This window comes from Watersipora subatra, chromosome 3 (assembly GCF_963576615.1).
Source record: "Watersipora subatra chromosome 3, tzWatSuba1.1, whole genome shotgun sequence".
Lineage (NCBI taxonomy): Eukaryota > Metazoa > Bryozoa > Gymnolaemata > Cheilostomatida > Watersiporidae > Watersipora > Watersipora subatra.
In genome coordinates this window covers 20,515,768-20,536,225 of record NC_088710.1, presented here as the reverse complement: position 1 = coordinate 20,536,225, position 20,458 = coordinate 20,515,768, and the positions used below count along the sequence as shown (strand labels likewise).

At 36.6% G+C, this 20,458-nt stretch overlaps 1 protein-coding gene across 1 annotated transcript in view; it reads right to left on the bottom strand.

Annotated features, from left to right (window-relative positions):
- Positions 1-20,458, bottom strand: part of LOC137389742 (mediator of RNA polymerase II transcription subunit 13-like) — a 41,681-nt gene that overhangs the window by 18,916 nt on the left and 2,307 nt on the right. Inside the window, exons 2-10 of the mRNA XM_068075827.1 lie at positions 15,021-15,276; positions 13,587-13,674; positions 11,046-11,126; positions 9,488-9,636; positions 8,358-8,540; positions 7,126-7,346; positions 6,639-6,878; positions 2,718-2,957; positions 2,055-2,251 (exon numbers count right to left, since the gene is read on the bottom strand). Of these exons, the coding sequence (XP_067931928.1) occupies positions 2,055-2,251; positions 2,718-2,957; positions 6,639-6,878; positions 7,126-7,346; positions 8,358-8,540; positions 9,488-9,636; positions 11,046-11,126; positions 13,587-13,674; positions 15,021-15,276 (1,655 nt within the window). The remainder of the gene's footprint in view (positions 1-2,054; positions 2,252-2,717; positions 2,958-6,638; positions 6,879-7,125; positions 7,347-8,357; positions 8,541-9,487; positions 9,637-11,045; positions 11,127-13,586; positions 13,675-15,020; positions 15,277-20,458) is intronic.

The window sequence follows — 20,458 nt, the reverse complement described above, 5'->3', positions numbered from 1 at the left end:
TTAACATACTCGTAATCATACATTTAACATACTCGTAATCATACACTTAACATACTCGTAATCATACATTTAACATACTCGTAATCATACGCTTAACATACTCGTAATCATACACTTAACATACTCGTAATCATACACTTAACATACTCGTAATCATACACTTAACATACTCGTAATCATACACTTAACATACTCGTAATCATACACTTAACATACTCGTAATCATACATGAATACTCGTAATCATACACTTAACATACTCGTAATCATACACTTAACATACTCGTAATCATACACTTAACATACTCGTAATCATACACTTAACATGCACCAACAATAATATGCATATGAAGAATTTTACAACTGACTGGTTGAAAGTGTCTTATCCTTGTTTAAACCATAACTGCCACGTACAACTTTTATTGTTTTTTCTCTGTAAACCAGACATGCTGATTTCGATTTTGTAGTCAAAATAAGGACTGGTCCACTAACTTTCCGAGAAATGAAGACTTTTCTACAGCGTTTTAATGTCGATCTCGAAAACAACACGATCGGCACAACAAGCTCCGACCATAAATATGTGACGTAGACCCAGCTTTTTAGGAACGGAAGTTAGGGATGTTTAGTCCGATTTAGAACGATAGAGATGGGTGTCTTAAAACTCATTATTATCTAAATACAGTCTTCAAAATCATTTCAGTCTTTTCTAAAAGGTTGATAAACTATTTAAAATTGCTTGTAGCTTGTTACAGGATGTTTGTAATAGGCTGAACATCGCGAAAAATGAGCTAAAAAACTGAATTTTATCACAAGCTGGCGCTGTTATCGCGCATTTTTGAGCTCATTTTTAAATACGCAATGTTAAATAGTTTATCTACCTTTTAGAAAAGGCTGAAATTATTTTGAAGACTGTATTTAGATAATAATGAGTTTTAAGACACCCATCTCTATCATTCTAAATCGGACTAAACATCCCCAATTTCCGTTCCTAAAAAGCTAGGCTATGTCACATATTTATGGTCGGAGCTTGATGTGCCGATCGTTTTGTTTTTGAGACTGATATTAAAACGCCGCAGAAAAGCCTTCATTACTCGAAAAGTTAGTGGACCAATATTTATTTTGAGTACAAAACCGGAATCAGAGCGTCTGATTTACCTAGAAAATATGATAAAAGTTGTAGGTGGCAGTTATGGTTTAAACTATATTCAACAAAATCACTTACTATAGTAGCAGGTGTTTTACTAACTGTAAAAGGTCATTAAATTATTTGTGTTCACAGAAGACAAATCATGATTATTTCCTGTACATAAATTTGTAAATAAATTACAACAGGTGGGCTGTATAAAAACTAAAGAGCAGAGGGAGCTTAACATTGCCAAATAGACAAAACTTGGAAGCATAAAAGCCCTATTGAAGTCACCTAACATTTTTATAAACATCTAGTCAGACATTCATGAAAGGCAGATCGCCTGACGTAAGTTTTTGAAAAAATTATCTGTTCAAAAAGTGAATTGCCAAAATTCTGAAAAAAAATTTCACTACAAAAGACTTGAGAAATATCAATCCGTTCCAAGACTAGACACTGACACTTTCAAGCATTTTAACAATAGTTTGAACCACATACTGTTTATAAAGAGAGCGGGTAATACATAAAGTACACCCTAGTGGGCTATGATAAGAAATGTATGGTATCCGTAGCAACTTATACACCATCAGGTATTCTCAGGTTTATGCGTAGCATATGTGTCAAAAGAGCTTGTGTGTTTTAGCATAGTAAAAGATAACTGAGCAGCTCGAGAAACTTTCAGATTTATTATGTCTTTTCAGGAGGATGCTGAGTTTTGAATTTTTACTTGCCATGCAAAGCAAAAATATCCAAAGCTTTCTGTTTCAACTCTGCTTCGGAATGAGATTCTGATGATTTGTTGATTGAAAAGCAAATTTAGAATGCAAAAAAATACAAACAACAGCCAAACCACCAAAGCACTCCTCACAATAACTAAATCAGGACTCCTCCATATTCCCCAAGTTTTACATCATCAACAACGGACTAACCAGGCATTCAGTGTCGAGAATGAGTAGAGCGAGTCAGTCCGCAATTCATCGTCATCGACTGGACTGAGAGGAAGACTCGGGCGTTTACCCAGCTCTAGAGTACCAACTTCAACCGTCTGCATATTCTCTAATTGACTGCTAACATAATCAGCGGCTGGAGTCATAGTTGTCGGCCCATCTGACTGGCTGCTTGAAACCTAGACCATATATGAACGATGAAGGGTCGACGAAGGAATTGGTAGATATCACTAATAAACAAATTTTTCGAACCACCATGGCCTGAACCATTATACAATGGAGAAAGGTTTGCGCGCTACTCTCCCTTTAACATAATTATTATTCATGACGTGTATTATACAATTGCACACGTTCAAAAAATATGAGATGGACTATTAGTGCAAGAAAAAGTGCTCGTCTGTACGAAATGTATAAATATTGGAATTGCTTCCCTACCCAAAAGCTTGTGTAAAATGTATCGGCAGGTCACTGTGCACAAACAAACTATTGCTTCAGGCAACATCGTAATTAGACTATTGATCCTTCATCTTGTTGTTGAGCATTTGTTGTAGTTACTAATTTCAGCAAAAAAAGGCTAGAAATGGCAAATGGAGACACTATGTAGGATACGAATATGAGAAAGGAATGTGGACACGGGACACCCACCTGACTCGATGATTGACCAGGTGTCTGTGGCTGCCGAGAACTGCCCACGCTGAATGGGGGTTGGTGAGACTGAGGTACGCTCCGAGCTTGCTCTTCCACACTGCCGACAGCCCGTACTGATGGAGGTCTTGAATTTGAAAGCTTCTCGCTCATCAAATTACTTGATGGTGTTTTGGGAGTTCTGAGAGGGGATGGTTGAGGAAAAGATGCTGGAGAGGAAAGAGTCTCTTTGAGAGACAGCTACAACAAATGCAAAAGCAAACTGAGTCAGCAGTTGCCTAGGAACTAGCTATATAGAAATGGCTAAGAGATGAGTTGATGGAGGTTTACCTACACAAATGCGCTAACAACAAGTTTAATAAATATATGTAAATTTAAATAGCTAGGCGTAAATATTTTTTTCTGCAATTCCAATAAATGACTACTTTTATGTATATAGTATTTGCTTTTATAACTTTGTTCAACTCGAGGGGATATCAAAATAAAAGCTCATGAAATGTTAAACCCCCGCCAAGCAACTTTAAAAGAAAACTAGCTAAAAAATGTGAAAGCCATCAATTGAGCTATACACATACAAAGCCTTACAAATAGCAAACTCCGCAAGTCTTAGCAAAATTGGTATAAAAATGAAACGCATCATAGACACCATGATGGACATAGACATAGACATGACACCATGATGGACTCACCAGATTGAAGGCAGTATAGAATAAGCAAAAGCTGTTAGCAAACTGAATTATAATTTGCTTTTGTATAAGTTTAACTAATACTAATACTGAGAAAAAATGAAAATCCTCATATTAAAAACCGACTCACTAGACCCTTGATGGCTGCTAACTGTTAAAGATGTTACCACAATGGTAATCTAATGCTGGCAAAAACGAACACAGAATTCGCCAAGATCACCTGTTTCCAAATAAACATTATCGCGAGTGCAATGAAGGGTGAAATTCAATTTCAGAAACACACAAACACTAAACCTTTCGTCTTTTTATTTACTAAATTGTGATCGAGGTAACTAATATTTTTACCTCCCTAATTAAATATATCATTACATCAAAACTGTTCAATACTTTCCACACCCGAGCCCAAACTCGTGTTTGACAATATATTGACTAGCAACTATTCAAGGCACATCCAAATTTGAATAGGAGTACTTATAAACTAGTTTTATTAAAGTCTACTAGCGATTTAACTTTTAAGAACACAACTCCTAAAAAGTGGATTGTCTAATGAAAAGCCGAGTACATGCTGTAATACTTGGGTGGAAGAGTAATACAACTTTGTTTTGATTCAATATGATCTATTCCGAAGAAAAAAATAGCTGAACCAAAGCAAGCACATCCATAGAGGCACTCTGAGAATGTTGGTGTTTACCATAAATAAAATGGAATTGGCTAATAAAAAAAATTAATTTCAATTAATATTTAGAAAATAAAAGCTTCATTTAATAAATTCTAAAACTGTTAATAAAAATTCTCCTTAATCAATTGTAAGCTTATTAACTTGGGTGCCAGAGAGAATCAATCGTTGTCATTTTTTCAATCAAAGCAGCCATTTGATTGTAACAACCCTGTAATCTAACCTAGCCACCATATCAGAATAATATTCGTACAACAAGGCAACATTTTTTCATTTCGAATCGACCATAAGGAGTCGCACAAATGAACTGTCTTCCCAGAATAAATTAAAGAAGAAACGTGTTAGGCAGTAAGCGCAGAGTAGAAATACATACTACGATAACGACATGCCTAAACTGCACGCGGAGGACTGGCGCATCTAATCGTGAGATTAGCAGGTAATAAATGGGAATCAATACACCATGAGCTGAGTGAAGGGGACAAGTCTGTTGCTGATGAGCCTATTGCCCGTAACATAACTTATCTATTCGCACCAGCTGCAATCAATTATGATTAAGAGGGAGAGGGCTCTACTATGGGGTAGACTACTAGTACACTCCAGCCACTACTGGTAGACAGAATCAACTAGAACAATGATGTCTAAGGTGAAAGAGCGCATGCAACAAATATTGCAGTTTTTATGCATGCTTGAATCGATCTTTTTGGAGTTAAGGCAGTTGACATTAACAAATCGAAACAGGAAACTGCTTGTTCAATTGCATTTAAAAGTCTAACTTATGGTGAATTGAAGTTTGATCAGATATTGTGCAAAGGTGTATGAACATTTACTCGCGCTATTATGTTTGAACTGGTACACACAAGCAAATCTCATTAATTAAATCAGTCTATGAGAGACAAAACAAGAACGATCTGACGAATAATAAAAAAGCTAGTCAAAAATTAATGGAGCTACTATATTTGAGCCAGTCCGATGGCATCAGCTACCGTCGAATTTAAAGATGGCCGATCTAAGATATTCACATCGTGATGACAATAAAACAAAAGAGGAGCACCAAGTATGCACCTTAAGAGTTGAACTTCAAGATATGCGGACAAAGACTGCATGATAAACCGGCCAATACGGAATATTTGAAGCGTCATTGCATGTCATTCATCACTATCTAACGAATAATGGATTAGGCAGAAATACCTTAACGCTAAACCATAACCATTTCCTGGACCATTGTAGAACTTCAACCGTTTCATCAATAGCTAATATTTTCAATGCCAAACCTTTTGTATTAAGTAATCCATTAAATGCAGTAATATAAAATCACAAAACTGTTTCTTACAAATACACACAGACATACCAGGTTACTAAATTTGTGACACAAATAAAGAATTACTGCACCTTTTGGTTCTCTTAACAATATGCAAATTCTATGAGTGAATTATATACATAACTCTTTTTAGTATTAAATATTCATATTAAAACAAATGTGGTATTAACTTTTCGATAACATATATGATACAATAAAAATAATAATTCATAGATATGTTTGGACAAACAAACAAAAATTTTGGAAATATTTCGAATAGCTTTGGCTAAGCTTACAAATATTTCAATGCAGTGACTAAGGATTATTCCAAGACTGTTGAGTTTAGTCATTTCAATAATGTATAGCTTAACTGCGGGTGGAACACTGACATTTTTACATCTCCTTAACTAGGCTTTTAAGTCTGGCCAACTAAGCGTGTTGAATTTTCAAAAACTGAGCTTTAATGCAGGTTGTGTTGGTAAGAACACCACTGGGTGACGATTACCTTTCGGTGACCGAAGAGCGTTGTTTATGTAGTAATGATACAATGGCATTCAAACTCTCCTCAATAGTCGAACTGTATATTTTACAAAAGCTGTCATTTCCATTATGGGCGAGTAGCACTTTCCCCATGCTACTGCTCTAGAAATCTTTTTTATGGCAAAAATTTACGACAATAATATCATATATATTTATTCTGCTATCTGCACTGTTTGATGGCTACATGCGTGGATGTACTGTTTATATAAAGACTGAAAAGCCTGTGTAGGACCATGATAGCAATAGTAAAGGCATTAACTACATGGATTAAGAGGCATGACACCACAAGTTTTACTAGATCAAGAAAGCATACGGTATCGACATGTATACTGAGGTCGGATGCATGCCTTGAGGCCAGATGTAAGACATTTACATAAGGTGGTATGTGGGTCGTATGTGAATAGTTTCAATATGAAGATAAGGTTTAAGAACTGCAACGATGAACATAAAATCATGGTTGTGCTTATTCCGTCATAAAGAGAAAGTGAAACTGGTACATTACATATATAAGGTGAAGAATACCAAATAACGACCCAGAGATTACCATACTGTAGCCACACCTACTGCAGTTACGCCGAGAGTGATTTGCAATGCCAGTGTCAAATCCAAATGGCACCATAAAGTAAGAGCTCTAGGATATGGACTGGCATCGCTCCACATTACTGACATCAGCGTGTGCGCACACAACATTGAGGTGATAAGAGAACTGTGACGGAACATACCTGAGGCGTGTTGGCAGATATACGGCGTTCGGAGGAAACATTGCATGGCATATCAACAGTCTGAGTAGGAAGAGAACCTGAAGCAGACTGGCTAACACCGGCAGTTTTGAGACTTTGCAGAGAGGCGAGCGGTTTGTCTATGGGAGGTGTGCGGCGGTGGAAGGAGACCCGTTGACGCTTTCCATCCAACTTGGGAGACGCAGGAGAGCCAAACCGCTGCTTTTGCTTGCATGACTTGGACTGTAAAGAGCAAGCTAGTTTGATGCAGCTGGGCAAGACAAAATAACAGCTCCCTTTGAAAGATTCAACATTTGAACAGCCAAAACTCAACCTCAATAAGAAACCATACAATGTGATCATGCGGAAATGCATCGACACTTGTGGCATCACAATGATTGCCAAACAACGATGAGACCTAGCTCTTACGGTTTCTACTGCTAATAAGCCTGATGCAACAGAGTCTGAGCGCCTACAGTGATCAACCAACCTTGACACAAGTGCAACTGGTCCGACCAGGAACCTCCGCAAATGCCGAACAGTTGCTCTCCTCATCTCGTTTACCGATCTGAAGCCTGTCAAGACTTGTGCGGGCTAGGAGGGAGTTCGCACATCTCTCTACCTTGTCTGTCTGCCGTACTTTCCTCTCACTCGTCAATGGCGCTCGAGTCGTCACGACAAACCCGCTTGGGTATTTCATAAGAACTCCACCTGGTACAGCAAGTCCGACAGTGAAACAATAAAAGTATAAGTACCATACGACCTGCTTATATTTGTGAGGTGACTGAGTACATGTTGACTGGAAACGATGGTACATACAGTACTCCCAATAATGTGTTTGAGATAGCGCATACATGTACATATATATGACTACTTATAAGAGGCAGATATTCCGGTTCAAGACAGCCTCAAACAACTATACAATAAAATTAGGCTGTGTCTTGTTTGACAAGCCACCATGACTACTTCCAAATCAATTGACAAATACCAGAAATGAAGTAATTTGTCTACAACATTAGAGGTTTTGATGGCGATTTTACACACACCCGTATTTTTGTTTCACAAACTATGAACTTTATTATTTTACAACTGACACTTTCCGAACCACATATCGATAAATGAACATTTTGATCTCATAAGCTTAGATACCACACAGACTTCATAGGCTATGGCACAAACATTACGGCACCTCAAATGATATAGACTTGCTCCTTACCCATAACCAAAAACATGTAAAGAAAAAACCTATCAAGCGGGCGTTGGCTTCATATACATACTATGAACAAGCCTAGCATCGATGACAGTAAACTCTGTATCCTCTAGATCACTATGCGAAACAAAAGCCTAACGTTTAGCAACAGCTATCCCCTCATCATGCCACCAAATGGTCACTTTCATTACATGCCAAGCATGCTACAACACATATAATGAGAATAACTTTGTACTTTTGAAAGACGAAACATTTTAAACTGAACCATCTTTCCTATTGACCAGCTAACGAAAGCTTTTTCAATGCGCAGTCACGCTAATAGGCATGAAAAATAACAGCCTCATTATCCTACATAAGCCTATGTTCTCATAGCTGCTCAGTCCAAAATAACTTTTCAATTATTCCCTATTCCTATGAATATTTGCTGATACCATCTTCCACACAGGCATAACCATAACAGAGTAATCTTATAAGCAAACAAAACCATGACTATGAGCTGAACTGACACTCACCGACTGCTACTTCGACCATAGCCGGCAATTCGTCATCAGGCGGTGGAGGGTTTGCTATAGGATAGAACTGCTGCCAGTCAGCGAGGCTCTGATCAGAAGGAGAGACTAGACGGCCAGTTAAGACACCGGCGAGACCGTATGGTGCAAGGATTACGGAGCTGAGCCTTGTTGAAGGAACTGAACCTGTAACGACCAAAGCATCTATTTCAAAACTTCAGTTTTGTCGAGAGTATCTATTCACCTGTTCCAAACATTTATTAAAGCTTTAAACACAGTATGAAATTCGTTCTTCCAACTTCATTGGAACACAATAGATTCTGCATCACAATAACAAACCTATGCAAAGGGTTAGCTTGATAATGTACTGCTAGTTCTTGGTTTAAGAAACATGTAACTCCTTCTCTACTGCAGACGATATTTATGCGATGCCACATATTACTTGATACAAGTAATGATAACAACATCAGAACAGTTACAGCAAATTTTTATTATGGGTTAAAGGCAAACCTCTATCAGTTGGTTGTCGAGATGTGAAAATGATATTTCAGATTAATGGAACTATATGTAAGCCAGTACTTGACACACATTGACGGAACATTACTGTCAAGCTACTACAGATTACTATGACATATGAGATGCACTCTTAGCATAAGCTATATAAATAATGATTATAGTAGTAACGAGTCAAATGATGTTGAGGTTTTACTATATAGACGGACTCCACTCGTAAATAATTTACAAGGGCTGAGTGTGCTCACATCTGGCATGCATCTACTGGAGAGTGCCCTAATGAGAAACTTCGCCAAGGTGAGATGTTTATTCGTATGTTTGCCATAAGCAAAGATTTCCTCTGCCACAATGTTCAGCAAACAGTATAATAATAAAATGTAACGAGGTCTTCGTAATGAACAGCCAACGTAACCCCTGCAAGCCTATAGGCGACCAATGTATTAACCTCTCCGAACAACAACCTAGGAGCAAAATACCCGTCAGGGGAATCCAATGATAATGCTGATAGCCTATCACGAAGCTGACAGCCAGTGAAGCGAATGTGAGTAAGCCCATCTGACTGCTGTGCTGTGAATAACTAACTAGCCCTCGAAGCGAACTAGACACCAAGCCAAGAGTACCTAAGTTGGAACTGTGGCCCTCCTTCGCGCAACGGAGCTCCTGAGAAGTGAGTCTGTACAACTGTGGTCTCCGCTCCACATCCACGCTGACACACACCGTGCTCTCCCCGTGTAGGAAAAAGTTTTGAAATGAAAATGATAGAGGAGACCTGAAACGAGAAACATATTAACACAACTATATGTATGAGTAAGAGCAAATGACAAATGGCGATTAGAAAGGCAGCGGGTCACGATATGCAGATTCTGGACTGCGACAAAATGTTTCCACGCGCACCCCTGATTCAGCAAGTGAGACACGTGGCTGCTATCTTATGTTACAAGCACAACTCAGAATAATTAGCTAGACATTTAGCCGCGTAAACTAAATACCCCCAGCTGGTTGTATGGGTGCTAGTAGAGAGAGTTGGGAAGATAAGCATGCATTCCACTTCACAGCGCAGTGACCACACATGAATGATTGAACAAGATATTCTCGTTCAATGACCAGTTTTGCATGCTGATAAATATTGCTACCAGTTTGTGATAAACCATCCTGACCAAAGGCTGCGCAGCAGGTCGAGCGCTAGATTCGCAGCAGCACAATAAACAATATTATTCTTCGACACAAACAAATAATATAAGACTATATTAGACAACATATTAACAGCAGTAGCTCTTGCGTGACATTACAGAGCCAATCGATTTTTGGTCAAGTCACCAACTAGGGGAATCTTACTCGTACATGTAACATTTCTTGATATTTTTTACATCTGTCTCAACTTTCCTTTTTGCAAGCCACATTAATGACAAGACAAAGGCAGAGAACTATACCCATCATTAACATTGAGCATTACGAGTGGTTACGCTCTAGCTGGCTTTCTATTGTAACGATTTAGTCACACTATAATTCATTATAGCCATAGGGTAATGATCGCAATCAGCCATGGCAGCAAACAAGTGAAAGATGGCATACCAACATCTACAAAACTGACATTAAGTTGAAAGAGTGAAGGCGTGTCGCTTATCTTCCAGACATAGTATTTGCCATTTGTGGTGGGCATTCTGGGACAAGCTAGATGCCTGGTACACTCTGAGACTAATTCAGCAGTTTTTAGCTCAGAGAACCAGGACTTCCATGTAACAGCTGTTTACTATCATATAACCTATACAAATTCATATTTAATGTATTAATCTAATAGAATAATTCTAAATCTATCAGATTAAAAGTGAATGCCATGCCTGTACCTTTACGAGCAACGACTAAGATAAAAGATAGAAATGTTTCTGACAGAAACTTCGAGAAGTTAAAAAGAATACAGATGAATTCTTTTCACCAGTCTAACTCTCCATGGAGACAATCAAGATACTCTCGGTACAGTATAGGGGTGATATGAAAGCCTGTGAGTATACCGTAAATCCTTTATTTGAATGCCATGGCACTCTATTTTTCAACTCTTCTCCGATAGCGGCGCTCAATTAGAGGTGGCATTCAAATACAGGTTTTATAGTATCTACTGTGTGAGAGGAATATTACATGGAAAAGTAAATATTAAGCATAGAGATAATTGGGACAGCATACCTTTTGATATCTGCATCTCCCTCACCCTGTGGCTGTACAAACCATTTACCAATCCTCACGAATTGCTTGGCCAGTAAGCATCTGCAAGTGGACATGAATATACACTAGCTTTCAGAGCCAATGTAACAATTATGGCATCAGTATCATGGCATCGTTGAAGCATTAGTGACTACCTTCTGGTAGATGTTATCTCTACTCAACTAGCAAATGGCTACACACTTGTAAGATATGCATACAGAAAACAAATGAAAACGTGTGCTATTTTTTAAATAACCTTACTCAATAACCACTTAAAATTACAACCTTTGTAGAAGTCAAACAGGTCTGCCATGCCTGTAAAGATGTGGCAGCTTTTGACTGGTGTTAAAATCATGATCAAGAAAGGCAACCGCAAAGGATTCCATATTTGTACAATTAATTTTCATACATCAAGATTAGGCTGAGTATATCAAAGTAAAAAAATATTTGAAAAGAAAACAACTCTGCATGCTAATATAAATGTTGCATAGACGTTGTAACCCACTTCACCTTACAATACTAATTCAATAGAAGTTTGACCATGGCGCTTCTTACAATTGCGCATATTACGACATCGCATGCTACTACAAAAGCAACTAGGCTAGTATCAGCAGCAGTGACAAGTACAAGGTTTGTATGAACGCAAAGACAAAAAGTTAAGTTGTTGGCTCGGAACAATTGATGTGTATAATTATCAGTCAAATTGATCTTATAATGTAGAAGAATTATTGTCTTTCTTAGAGGACTTGTTGCTATGAATACCTTTTTTTTATCACACAGAGCACATGAGCAAAATGCCATAACATGGTAATGCAGGCAAGGTACTTCACAAATTGTCCTGAATTTACACCCAAATTTTACGAAGGTGGAAAAATTTTGGTAAATCAACAGCTATATATCGCTGACGAACCCAATAACCACATAAATCGCATGGGTACATAGTTTAACTATATGAATCGATATAAGACCACCTCCTCAAACATGCATGACAAAAGGCTTTTACTCGCTGAAGCTGATAAACTTCAGCGCAGAAGCACAAAATGTGAATGAAATGACTTATAGGGTCATTAACCTTGTCATTGAATAGCCTGGCTCTAACCTCTGACTCAAATGACAATAAACTTGAAAAAAGCAATTTTATCAAAATAGTTGACAAAAGTAAAGCATTGTAACCAAGCATGAATAAGCGTGAGCTCATCTATTTTCCAACGTTTTATCAAATACAGTGAAACATGGATAACTCGCCCTCGGATATAGCGAACACATGGTTAACTCGAATGAATTTGCTTGGTCCGTTCCCACGCAATGATAAATGGCTCTATATAACTCGAACTCAGCACTGTTAATTCGAACTGTTTTTTGCCCAACGGCTACCGAAACGGTTGCTATCGCTTTAGAAAATCACTCTATTCAAAGCCATAGAGGTAAAACTCAACTTTTCGGAATTCATAAGCGTCGTTATTACCTCCATCGGCAAAATATTTTTGTAAACGACTTTTCTAAAGGTTTGGTGAAATTTGATTTATACTGCTATACAATGAATAGCACGGGCTAGCCGAGTCACGCGCGCAAGGATTTTCGCCACGCACATACAAAACAAAAACAGCATGTTGTTTTTGTTTTGTATTTGCGTGGCGAAAACCCTTGAGTGCGTGACCCGGCTAGCCCGTGATGAATAGTTTTCCCACGTTGATTCTGTGTTGAATCAACGTCGGAATGTTGAATGTTTAAAACGTCTTAAAAATTGTTGTAATTAAACGTATACGTTGTCTTAGCTAAAAAAAACTATTCATCGTTTGACCTAAACACAGAATACGTGTGTACATTCAATAAGTATCCATTCAAAAAGCGTGAGTGATATACAATGTACCGTAAAACCTCGTAAAACTTTTAATTGAACTGCCTCGTAGTGTTGCTCTTAACGAATCCCAGGTAAAGTAAGGTAATCTTTGCATAAACTTCAAGAAAAATCGGCAAAATTGATCGTGGGTAAAATGCTCAAAAGAAAAAGATGTCTTTTCTTTTGAGCATTTCAACAACGATCAAGTTTTGCCAATGTCAATTTAAAAAACGTCCTGGCAATAACATCACCTCAAACAACGAACCAATCTCAAGTGATAGAAAAATCTCTATACTTTTTGATAAAAACGTTTTAAACTTTACATTAGAAGCATTTAATTTGAAACAAGCCATTTGTGCTTTTGATTTATATCATAGCTTGTATATGTACATGTATCTACTAATAAATAAGTAAATACATGGACTTGTGACAGTGCTCTGATAACTTGAACGCTCTGATAACTTAAACGCTCTGATAATTCGAACACTTTTGCTCGGTCCCCTGAAGTTTGAGTTATCCGAGTTTCACTGTACTATGGAATACTTAGAGACCAGTTCACTCGAACACAAGCATATATTTCAAGGGACCCAGACCTTCCAGCAGATAGCTAGCTATTCATAAGGGACCAACCCAAATGCTACCTTATGAACTTTGCATAGACGAATTCATTAAGATAATCTCACCTTTCAATGACATTGTGTAAAGCTTTAAAGAGAAATGTCCTGCATTCATAACTGAGCAAAGTGGTTTCCCAATTGCCTTGCTCGGTTTCTACAAAACACAAATATAACAGTACAAATGCTGATGCACCGCTCATCGAGCATGACCTAACGATAGTACACAGATAGGCACTTAGTGCAGCTCACTGAACAGTTACATCTCATTATTGTAATTCGGTCCAAGATCTGTCTCGTATGGTACAGCCATGAAAACTCCTTAACGAATGCAGTTAATGCATTATACAAAATTATATAACAAACTAATTACAAAAACTAAATTAATAAAGTAATAAATAACAATAACATTTATATTGTTATTTAATTTTAGAGTCACAAGAGCTGCTGTGTCAATTCTGAGGTAAAACTGGTGTGACTTACTCTAATTTAGTCCAAGTCTAAATCGACTTAGCTTTATATTTAGTTTTTATTTTGTTTATATTCTATAGTAGTGTCTTTATATTTATACCAGGCTTTAACTTTCACTCATGAAACTGATGATTCCAGAAATGTCGCATGACATGCTAGAAATTATTATAGGTTTAGAATCAAAAACTTGAGGAAGCTTTACATCATATGCTGTAAAATAGCATGTTAAGGCAGCAATAAGGAGTGGCTCTACTGTGGTATAATCAACCTTTAATGTTGAAGAACACGCATGACACTTTTACATTAAGCGATTTCATGAATAATCTGAGATTATCAAATCAACTTTGACTAAAATCTAACTTATGCACAGTTTATTAGTGCTTGGTTGGAGAAATTCACCATGGTTAACTGACCAATAAGTTAACCAATCACGGAGCTCACTTACTAAATGACTATTTCTATTTACAAGCATTGTGGCGTGCAAAGAATAATTTGAAAAAAAAGACCAGACAATCTAATCATCACTTTACCATTGCCGTGCGTGCGGTGAACTCTATTGACCAATGCCACAGGTAAATAAATCAGTATAAATTGCTGATCTATACAGGGGAATTATACACCAGCTGGAATTGCTTAATATGGATGCTGGCTGCACTTCCAAATAGCCCAGTGTAAACTCGCCTTCAGTCAAATACAACCTATAGTTTATGTTGAAAAACCTAGACATCGCCTAATATAACCAATAGTGCATCCGTGTAGAAACCACATATCATTTAATAAAACCTGTGGTTCATCCAATACAGCACAAATCCACCAAGGACAACTACTGTTTCACTAAGATAACTTGCTTATCTCTGGAAGACTTGACTAGCTACCTTCAGCCCTCACTGTTCTGCCAATAACATCTCACTGCTACTCAAATTACCTGAACTTCAAACCAACTCAGTTAGTTGAATCAATTGCGTAATTACATCTAACGGCAACACAATATCATAAATCACACTGGAAACTTTACACGACAAAACAGCTCACCTTGCAGTTCTGTAGAGAGGTAGGTTTGAAGATTTGTGGGTTCATCGCCATACCAGAACACCCAGAGTTCCTTGGCATACCCCATAAAATTATTAGGAGGTGGAGTTTCATCTGTGATTGGTACTCTTGCCCAGGAGCAGAGCATCTCGGCCTTCAAACATTTGGCATAGGACGAAAGAACGGGATCGTCCAGCACCTCCATGTTGCAGCCGACTTGTGAGCGAAGTCGCTTCCATCGTATACCGGCGAGGTCAGTCTGACAAAAACATTATGTACATAGAAACAATTTACAGTACAGAAATAACAAGGTGTACAGAAAATAACAAGGTGTACACAAAGGCTTACAATGGTTTAAATGAAATTCAATCTTGTACTTTGAATCATTAATAAATATTAATCATTGTTATAACATAAACAACACAAAATAATTGATTTTTAGTTAACTATCACATTAAAGGGTCGATCATACCCTCGTTATTTTGTGTCGTGGTAAGCGATGGAAAAGCAGCTACGCAAATGAGTGGTCACAATCAACAGATGAATCAGCCAATCGTGGACTATAATGTAAACTTCCCTGGAATGGATTATTTACGCTGCAGGAGTGCCTATTGTACTGTATTTGCCGAGTGATTTTTTTTGTGTAAACCAAATAAAAAGTAACTATTCAAAGGGATTTAAAATTATAATGCTATTTTTCATATTGCCATAAGAAACCTATGACACAGAAACATTGGGACAATTAATTAGCCAACAACTGGGATCCTAGTTGGTTGGCAACTTTTAGTTCACTCAAATGATGAGTGAGCAAATGAGTTGTTTACTAGCCACGGCTCCTCTTGCAGAGGAGTCAATTAGTTTCACATCCAGCTTTTTATGACTGTACGATGATGAATTAAAAATTGTCGTACTTTTCCTAGAACAACTATTTAATATGGAATATTGCAAACCAATAATATAAAAGATTGGAAACTACAATTCTTTTCCTACACTAGTTATCTAGTTCTAATACAGATGACTTTTGCCAGTCTGCCGATTATTACAAAATAAAAGAAAATAAATGAATAGAACATTGCTTAAAAAACCTATCTTCAATGACACAGAAAAGATCAATATTATGTATTTGATATTGAGCATAAAACATGTACGTAGTTAAACCAGCATGGTTTGCTGAGGAAGAAAGTTTTAGTACTTAACTCAAGCACACGGTTTGATAAAATTACATTTATACACTCAAAATCTGTTCAACATTTTTGGTCTAACAGGTAAAGATGGTTTTGAATAATCTAAATTGTATCAAAATGGTTTGCATAATGTTAATATAAGATTAGGGTTTTGAGTGCCCATAGATTTTGCCTTAAAACATATTGCAGCTAAAACAATCCTCAGTTATTAATATAAAAAATGTATTACTATCCAAACATTTGCCAGAAACAGATATCAAATTGGGATTTACAAAATGTGAATTATGTAAAGTAACAAGGACCTGGAAGCCAATGGAAATGTTAAAGTTGATGGGCTCAATGAAAACTAAGAAAAAAAAACTCCGAACATTTATAAATTCTGTGAGCAAAAAGTCTGGGCAGGTGAGAAGATCGCTAGCCAAATTGTCGTTTAGACAATAAATGTGACAAGATCAATATGGTAGCTACAAAGCTCCTTTGAAAGCCAAACATTGCAAATCCATTGCGAGACTGGACTGATCTTATGGTAACTCTTTCTCAACTGAATTTTTCAACGTAAATCTAAGTAGCAAAGACCAATAAAGGTAAGAGAAATGATAAGTAAAAAATAAGATTTCAAAGGTATTCTGAAGTCTATTTCTGTAAGCACTAATACAATTAATAGTCTTTAACGGCTGGCTCCTTAATCATGAACACCGCTAGGTAAGTGTAGGGTTTTACAAATGAACAAGTGAATTTTAGCTACTATGGATTTCAAACGCAAAAAAAATCTTTATATAATGCATGTATTTGACCTATTGCAACAATCATTAATAGCTGATTGGGAAAAAGCAAAAGTAAAACTATTCTGGTATTCAAGATATAGCAATATTTTGGTTTTACATTAAAAAGTGCTGCATGCAATTTGCAGTGGTTGGTTTGGATATTTACAATTTAAAAGTGTATAAAAGTTTGAAGAAAAGCCCTGCTTTAAAAATTACTCCAAACTTTTTTCATCATTGCTCTATCACTAAGATATGGCTAACTGGAGGTCTTGGAGCTAAGTTTGTGCTGCTCAATATATTTATGAACAAGTTTTTGAGATAAAACTTATATTAGTGAAATCTAGATTGTAGAAACAAAATAGCCAATCATTACCATGATGAACTTTAATTGGCATAATTCTCACCTAATATCTTTTCTAAATTAATGTAACTATAATTCAATCAAATAAACTATGGAGGGTGGACATTCTAACCCTCATATTTAAAGTACAAATTTGAGCTAAAAGTTCATCAGTCTTTAAAAACAAGAAAATTGAATAAATGTTGATCATACAATTCTGGTGGTCAATGTTTGTATGGAGATGAAAAACAGTTGTAATGTAATATATTTGTATAGAATTAATATGTGAACTTCTTAGAGCCTATTTATTCATTTCCTTTGAAACTATTAGGTCCAATAAAAATATTGGTTTATAATGGCAACAGTAAACCATTTTAGCGGAATTTGAGAAGGTTTTGTTGTTGTCATTTCAGCAGACGAGAAACCGATTTGCATTAGATTATTTAGTTTTGATGAATTTTTCAGGATTGAAAAACTAACATATCATTCAATGGTGTACTGTTGGTCTTGTTTTGGTTAAACATATCATTTTTCAGCTTTTATATATGATAAAGTAATACAAAATGTTTTAAGCTTTTTGCAACATTGATTTAAGTTATTTACAAGAAAAATTAGGCTCCCTTATACAGTAAGCTCTGGTTGGGCCTGAAAGTGCAATGAGTAGGGATAAAAAGAACAGCTTACTATCGGGTAACTAGAGATTTAGCATTACTGCAGTTTCAATAACAACTAACAATTATAAAACCAAGTAGTTTTCCAACCAGCTTTAGTTTTACCGAAAAATGTTGAAAATTTAAGAAGCAAAAGGATCCATATGTTCTATGACCAGCAATAATTGCTCATAAATTACCGTAAAACCTGTATTTGAATGCCACCTTTATTTGAACGCCACCTCTATTTGAGCGCCACTATCGGAGAAGCCACTATTTGACATTCTTGATCTTTACAAGCCCATAATAGCAAGTGATCAGTAGAAGTGTCCACAAAGTCTTACTAGTAATGACTCGATTACATCAATAACCATTAATTCATTGGTTCTGTTCGTATCGAAGTCCATTTTTCAATTCCAAGTCTTCACGTTTTATTCGCTAAGATTTTGAATGCAACACCACAGAAAAATTTAGTATACCTATAAGGCTATTAGTGATTCCATTTTTATTGATACTTCAATGCATGTGAAAAAGTATTTGCATTTAAAATGGACTCTGTGCTACGACTTGTTTTGAGGCTATTTGGATAACACGTGGTTTCACTTTATTCGCGCGAGAAGTATTACATGTATTCTAAAGTGCATCGCTTAAAAGTTTTGCTCTAGTAAAAAATTTTTGGGCACTAATATTGACTAGTTTAGTTGTGTAAAAGAGAAGTTGAGGTCAGAAGACATTGTGGAAGGTATTGAACAGCCAGAAGAATATAAAATGGTTCAAAACCAAAGCAACAATCAGAACGCAACTAGCCGAGCAAATGATGCTAATAGTTTTGTTTTAAAAATGTTAATTTTTGTTTTAATCGTTAACTTCTATTTTTGAATGTATTATAAATATGGTTTGTTCATGTCACTTATACATGAATATGTTTGTAGCGTTTGATAGATTATTATTATAACTTATAAACTTGCAGATTTATAGCATATTATTGGATAGCATCATTGTGGTCATTTGAACTCGGCTTAAAATGAATTCATGCTCGTAACTCCCCTTCTATTGCACATAACAAGCTAGTTTTGGCTGCAAACTGTAGCAAACAGCAATGAGTGCAATGAGCTTTTATGCAACCTTGTCAAATATAGCTATAAAATAAAAGTATGCTTTCAAATTTAGAATGAAATAAAAAACTTGAAAGCTCCAACAAATTGCAACGCAGGCTATGAGATCATCGTAGATTAATTACAAGCAATAGATATAAACTGGTAACGAAATGTATCAGTTTCCCCGTTCATCTTTATTCACAGATCTACGACAAGCTAGATGTAGGTTAGCAAACTTCTTGCATTCAAAAGGTCGTATGTCGCTACACCCAAAGGAGAGTGCAAAGTATAGGCGACACTCGATTGGCCCATGAAAGGGTTAAATTTATTTTCTCAATATTTTGACGAAGTGTTTGAAAAATACAACGCCCCCTTTTATTTAAATGTCACCTCTAACAAAACGCCACTTTAAGAGAACGATTGAAAAATAGATCGCTATGGCGTTCAAATAAATGTTTTAAGATATTTTAAGCAGTTCATAAAGGTTTTCAGCATAACTGGATGGCAGATTAGGATAATTCACCATAAAATGGGGCTTGACAACAGCAAGTCACTTTTCTTCTTGACAACTAGTGAGATTTGGTTGGCATGAACAATAAGGGTAGAAAATAGATGGAAATGTATAGAAATATCACATCTACATGTACAGTAATACTTCAACTTACGAGTGCTCCAACGTACGAGAAACTTGAGATGCGAGCCAGCTTTCAAGTAAGTTTTAGCACTAACATACGAGCCATGTTTGAGATACGAGCACTTGAGTCAGTTGCCAAGTATGCCAGAGGTGTTTTATGAGAACAGCATCACTCTGAATTTTTCAACTGCTCAGGTTATACTGTTGTACCGTGTTTTTTTTTGTGCACGAATTTCTGTGCAGAAATATGTGAATTAAACGTACTGTGCGTAGACCGAAAGTTTGCCAGTAAAATGAAAGATAATACAAAGAAAAAGCAAATGATAACAATTGATATTAAACGGAAAAATATGCGAAATTTGTATGCGTGATTGAGCTAGCTCGGCAATATGACAAAAATACATTTATAATTGTCAAACAGAAGGATTATATTCAGGGCATTTAGTTCGCAAAAGGACTAACCATAGTTTCTAAACGGTGCAGGGATCTTCACGACCGCTGATGGCATTGGACAAACAATTGGCCGGTGACAGCGTAACTGAAACGATGCTATGTGAAAATGCCGGCGCTATCCATCCAAACTGTTTAATAGACATTCGGACAAGCTGGCTAGTGGTCGTGCATTCACCATTTGTGACGACACCTGTGTTCGTCCTAATCGCAACATGTTGAAAGGGCGACAAAGGCAAACGTCCTTAGATAGATTTATCTTAAAACGGCCGGCTAGTCGTGAAAGCGAAAAAAAAGGAAAAATTAGCTAACCAGCTAGAAA